Genomic DNA, 5,614 nt, shown 5'->3' on the forward strand with positions numbered 1-5,614 from the left:
ATAAATTACTGAGTTACTTAGCAAGGAAAGAATTGTAATGGAAACATTACAACGATAGAGTACGGCGTGTAGAACAGAATTCTTACACCGTAAAAGACTAGTTTATTACTCTTTATACAGAATTACGTATATATCTAGTTATAGATACTAAACTTATAGTATTGGATTACATACGAGTAAGTTCATTCAAGTTTTCTTCGCTCTAATACTCCTGAAACGTATAGCTTACATGGTATGTTTAAAATAAAACATTATTAAAGGGTAAAAATTATTCTCGAATGTTGCCATGATAGTTAGATTAACATCCCGATATTCTACTATCTTCTAGATAAAGATAGCGATTTAATTTTACTGTGCTGGAACTTCTATAATAAAATGTCTCCAATTAGACGTTACTATTTTCCTAGAATCCTGTCGTAACTAATAGGCGGACAATATTATCCTGTATTTTCTTAATATAGATCTATAAATGTACTAATTCTAATACAGCATCTTATATGAAAATTATAGAACGCCTTAAACTTAACTTTACTCGTCTTGAATATTGTCATAACTGATACTTTTAATAGAAAATTATATTGCTTCTATATTTATTTATTAACGATTTTGACGCGTGAATCGGGTATAAATTATACTTGATATGTTATTTTTCTATTTTTAGTTTATCCGATAAGATCATATAATCGTCATATTGTAACTACGGCGTAGCTGTAAACTATGCATTGTGTATTTAATCTATAGATGGTCAATATTCGAATATTATTTTGTCTGCATAAATAGCAGTAGCGTTTTGGTCGATATTCTTTCAAATGCTAAGATCAATCTATTGTAAATTGATTAAGAAACTAATCAGGGTACTTTCATATAAATATATTCGAAGATGCAAAGGTCTTTATTAACTCTACTTCTCTGTTATATGGAAGCAAACATTATAATTATCAAACAATTGCCAATAAAATATGGTTAAACTTAGTTACACTTAGTTAGTTAGATAAGGAATTAACAAAAACAAAATGAAGGAGATTTTATCTCGAATAATCTATCTTTCACTTATCCAAAAAGGAATAGATTTAATTTTAAAATTCTAAAAATTAATCAGCAATGGTATTGTAGTCTTTAAGGAAGTCAGGCAGATTCAATCACGTAATATATTAAAAAATAAGCTTATTTTTAATATACGAATACGCATAAGCCTATCATGTAGCATTTCTATCGGAGTACACAACTTTACCATTCGATAGTGCATAGATTAAGGATAGATTATTTAGGAACGGATATAGGACCTGATATATTTACATTCTTACTGGTTCGATTTTATAGTAGTATGAATAATCTACATTAGCATAAATACGTGTAAAGTAAATTGCATGGTATCATGCTTGAATTTCTTTTATTTTTTTAGGCTCATTAACATCTTTGTTTTCTTCCTCTTCTTCTGCTATAACTTTCTTCCAAGGTAGTCGACGATGATAATAATGAAAGAAATATGGATGGAGAAGTCTTTCAATTTCTAATGAATTAGATATCGTACGATCTGCTATATCAGAATCTTCACCACCCCATTCAAATTGATACCTTTTATCATCCATGCCACCGATATTAACGTAATCCGATTTATAAAATGCAGCTATACCGAATCCCCATATTTCAGGATAGCCATTCGGATTTCTTGGTGCAAAGCCACAACCTAATCTTGTTACAATCGGAAAATATGCTGCTTTTCCTTGCTTACATCGTTTCCTAACATTATCTAACATATCGACTGGAAACGTAAGATGTAAATCATACATTAATAGGATAGCATCATCGTTACGAATCCATGTAGCTGCACTATTGATTGCTGCAGTTTTAGAAAATTGAAAGTTTTCAGTTTTAATGTTCATGTAATGGTGTTTTAGCGAGCTTGACTTCAATAACGCTGGAATGTCAACATCAGTACTATTGAAATCGGTGATAATAAGGGTAAAATGGTCATCATGAGTTTGCTTGTAGTAACGACTTAATTGATTAATAAGATAGCGTATCCATTCTCCTTGTTGTTTAATTGGAACTATGACATAGACTGGAGTCTTTGGATCCCATGATAAATCTGTCAAATGGCATAATTTAGCTTTTTTAAATGACATTGGTTCTGTACTTCGTTGAAAATATTCCGAAACACGATATAATTTATTTTCTGTCGTATCCATTAAGACAGCTTCAAATAGAAAACGACTGCCACGTTTTCCATCTACTTTTTCTTCGATATTATGTACTTTAACTAATTCGAAGCGACTCTTAGATCTCTTCTTTAAAACTTTCATAAATGCTTTCGTTAGACTGTGAGCTACTTTACTGGGTAAGATAGCGTTTGTAGTTACCAAGTTATCACGATAAAATGTCCTATAGTTAAAATGGCCATAAGCACGATGAATAATACGTTGAAGATAGAATGGTGCGGTATACGATTTAATAGCTTTACCCGGTTGTAAGACATAACTTGGAGGTTTATATCTACATTTCGATTTAATATCATCGAGATATTTCTGATCCAACATAGGTAACAAGTGGAATTTCTTAGCAAATGGGACATTTTCTTTTTGCTTCTTATACCATATTTGTAGGCCATGACCAGCTTTACGAAAACGTTGAACAATATAACCGGGCATGTTGTAGATGTAATTTTTTGTTAAGGACAAATATTGGCTACTAATAATTGTATACTTTGAATTTGGTCGTTGGCTTTTCTTCCAAGCAACCTGAACAAATCCTTTTTTGTCCGCTTGTGCATGTAATACTTCAATAGAATACTTTTTATTCGCTTCTAAATAGATGTGGATAGATTCTTGATTTTGAATTAATTGAAATTGATTAGGTTTAATTTTTTGCCATGGTCCAATAAAGGCGATTTTTTTCATCTTTTCAGGGCTACTATCAGGACTTAACCATAATTCAGCGATATCGTCGGCTGCGATAGCGAATTTATAAAATGCACTTTTCGGCGGATGTATATAACCGAAGAGGCGTTGGCCATAATTTTCTGTGTCTTCAAACAGTTCTAACGAATCAACACTACGACATTTTGTGGGATTGTGCGGAAATAAACTAACTTCTCTCATATCGTCCAAATCATTGATACAATATTTAAAATTAGTCCATTGATATAAGCAGATTTTTTTATCTGTTGTCGTTATGTTTCCCTTAGAATCGCGGTCGCAACGACATTGAACTTCGTATTGGGTTGCAGGAGCTTTTTTAATCTGTGTATGAGATCGTTGAAATAGCCAATACGTACTTACAACGGATAAAATCAAGACTAGAATGATGATAAATTGAATAACAGCTATAGTCTGCCATTTGCTTAGTTTCTTTAGATTAATCATTGTAGTTAATGATAAAATGTTGTTACTTTTTTAATAGCAATCGTTAGACCCAACATAAAGAAGGAGTTAAAATTATAATTTTTTTTATCCCTGGAGGATACTTTTTTCCAAAAGATGAATATAAATGTAGAATATTTCCTATGCTCGTATCTGTGGAGAGAGATTTAAAATATATCAATAAAAGTTAACGCAGTTACTAGAATTCATTCATTTTAATTTAACATCGTCCTGATCTATTTAAGTTAAAAGCAGTATGATTGGCATTCAACCAAATCAATATTGTAGTTGATGTTAGGAGTGCTGTAGTAGATTGCTAATATTGAATCAGAGATAATGAATTGGATAGTTTTAGATTAATCTATCAGTTGGCTCTTAATGCTCGATGCATTGGCTAATTGATATCAAGGGTAAAAAATGTACAGTTCGGTAGCAAGTTCACTTGATTTATTTGTTAGTATATTTGAATAAACGATCGGATCGACGATGAGATAAAGTATTAGGATGGTCTTAAAAATAGTAGCGAAAAGTAGCATTTTGACTGATTTTAAGCGATTCGAAGCTACCACGTAAAATTTATATTAAAGACATTTGGATTTAGTTGATGGGGAAGATTCAATTTTACGATTAGTTCGATTTACTGAAGCAGCTGGTTACTAAAGGTGTGTGATGATTACAATAAAACCAGTTATCCATTTTATCGGTGTATAACGTTAAGAGAAAATTTAGTTTATCCTAAATGGACAGAAAAGTATCTGAATACTGTTACCGTACGGTGGAGAACTGATTTGGAAAAAAAATGAAGGAGGGATTGAAGTCGATTCGTTTCTCGTCGTATCTTATAGATTTTTAATGAAACAAATAGGTCACACCAAGGTGATACTGGTTGAATTGTATACTCGAAACAGATTATTTTCTTTACTTTTGAAAATGGAAAAAAGAACTTACCTCGTTTTATTACTTGGAAAAATAAATTAACTGCGCTGTTCCGGTTAAGACCAAAGCATACTAATGAAATCAAGTTAAGAAAGCATTGATTACTGATTAGACTCTTTTATAAATAAAGGTGAACAGGACGGAAAAATTTGTAAAGGGTGGCTAAAATTGATTATTGAAACTTGTTGAACAAAATGTTCCTTTATCAATTATTGTCATTCTTTTAGTTTAATGAGCCCAGGAAACTAATCTCTTTACGTCAATGACGATCATTCCTTGCTGTAGGCTTTTATTTGGCTATTAATAGGAACTGTTTAACTTAAGAGTTATCCATGTCGCAAGCTATTCTAATGGGAATTAGCTCGCATGAATGAAGAAAAAACTAATTAATTATACTGTAAAACTTTCGCGACTGTGTTTTAGAATAGATAGATACTGTAGTTTGTACCATTAGCATCTAAATATTGATGATCACATATAGCTGCTAGAATGAGAATCTTTCATTAAATTACTACGATAATGATGTGGTTTCTTAATCCCCTCGACAACAACAAAAAAGTTACAACTTAATCAGGACAAGCTCCGGTTAATCTTACGATTGGATAAGCTTAACTGTACTTGCTAGGTGGTAAAATTAATGATTGTTCGTAGCCGATGATTGATTGTTAGTAAAAACTGGTTGTCAAGCTTTAAATGATGAGAATGAATTGGAAAAGCAAATATAATAAATGGAAGTTTTTATTGATCAGCATATTTAGCAATAGTCGCATTGTTGTAAAGATTGTTTGATTATATATGATTTCTATTTAAATTTTTTTGAGAAAGGGATTTAGTATTATTCCCAAAGGAATAAAACACTGTCAGTTTAGTTCTGATGTTGCCTTGATCTTTATATTTTAGTATAAAAGAAATGTTGTCGCGAATAATCATTAAAATATGTGTATCGTTACACTAATACACCAAGTCCGAACCGTAGCGTAATGTCCTACCTGATAATTCGTTGTAATTATAATAGATAAGTTATAAGTTCTAATAATCATAGATTGCAAATTATCAACATGTTATGTTATCAAAATGCCTGTCTGCGTGGTGTCTAGGAATTGAGTCAACTTCAATATCTGTATAGTACGACGTTGCTAAGTTCCAAACGATCCGTTACTATTACAACTAGAATCTTATAAAAAGGAAAGTCTTAAGACCTCTTCGGCATTGCTTTACACGATCATTCAATGACTGTGCTAATGTATGTACAGTACAACCTCCAATAAAGTCAATTAATTAGTAGCAAAGCGCGAGCTGCATTTATGAAAAGTATCTCT

General features: G+C 31.5%; 1 protein-coding gene across 1 annotated transcript; it reads right to left on the reverse strand.

The window, feature by feature from the left end:
* Positions 1-1,373: 1,373 nt before the first annotated feature.
* Positions 1,374-2,303, reverse strand: TRIADDRAFT_32588 (uncharacterized protein; the record flags this gene model as incomplete). Its single annotated transcript, XM_002117471.1, has 1 exon — positions 1,374-2,303. One exon carries the CDS (start codon positions 2,301-2,303, stop codon positions 1,374-1,376), a length of 930 nt encoding a protein of 309 aa, XP_002117507.1.
* Between the last annotated feature and the right edge of the window lie 3,311 nt (positions 2,304-5,614).

The sequence above is a fragment of the Trichoplax adhaerens genome, genomic scaffold (genome assembly GCF_000150275.1).
Source record: "Trichoplax adhaerens TRIADscaffold_24 genomic scaffold, whole genome shotgun sequence".
Taxonomy (NCBI): domain Eukaryota; kingdom Metazoa; phylum Placozoa; class Uniplacotomia; order Trichoplacea; family Trichoplacidae; genus Trichoplax; species Trichoplax adhaerens.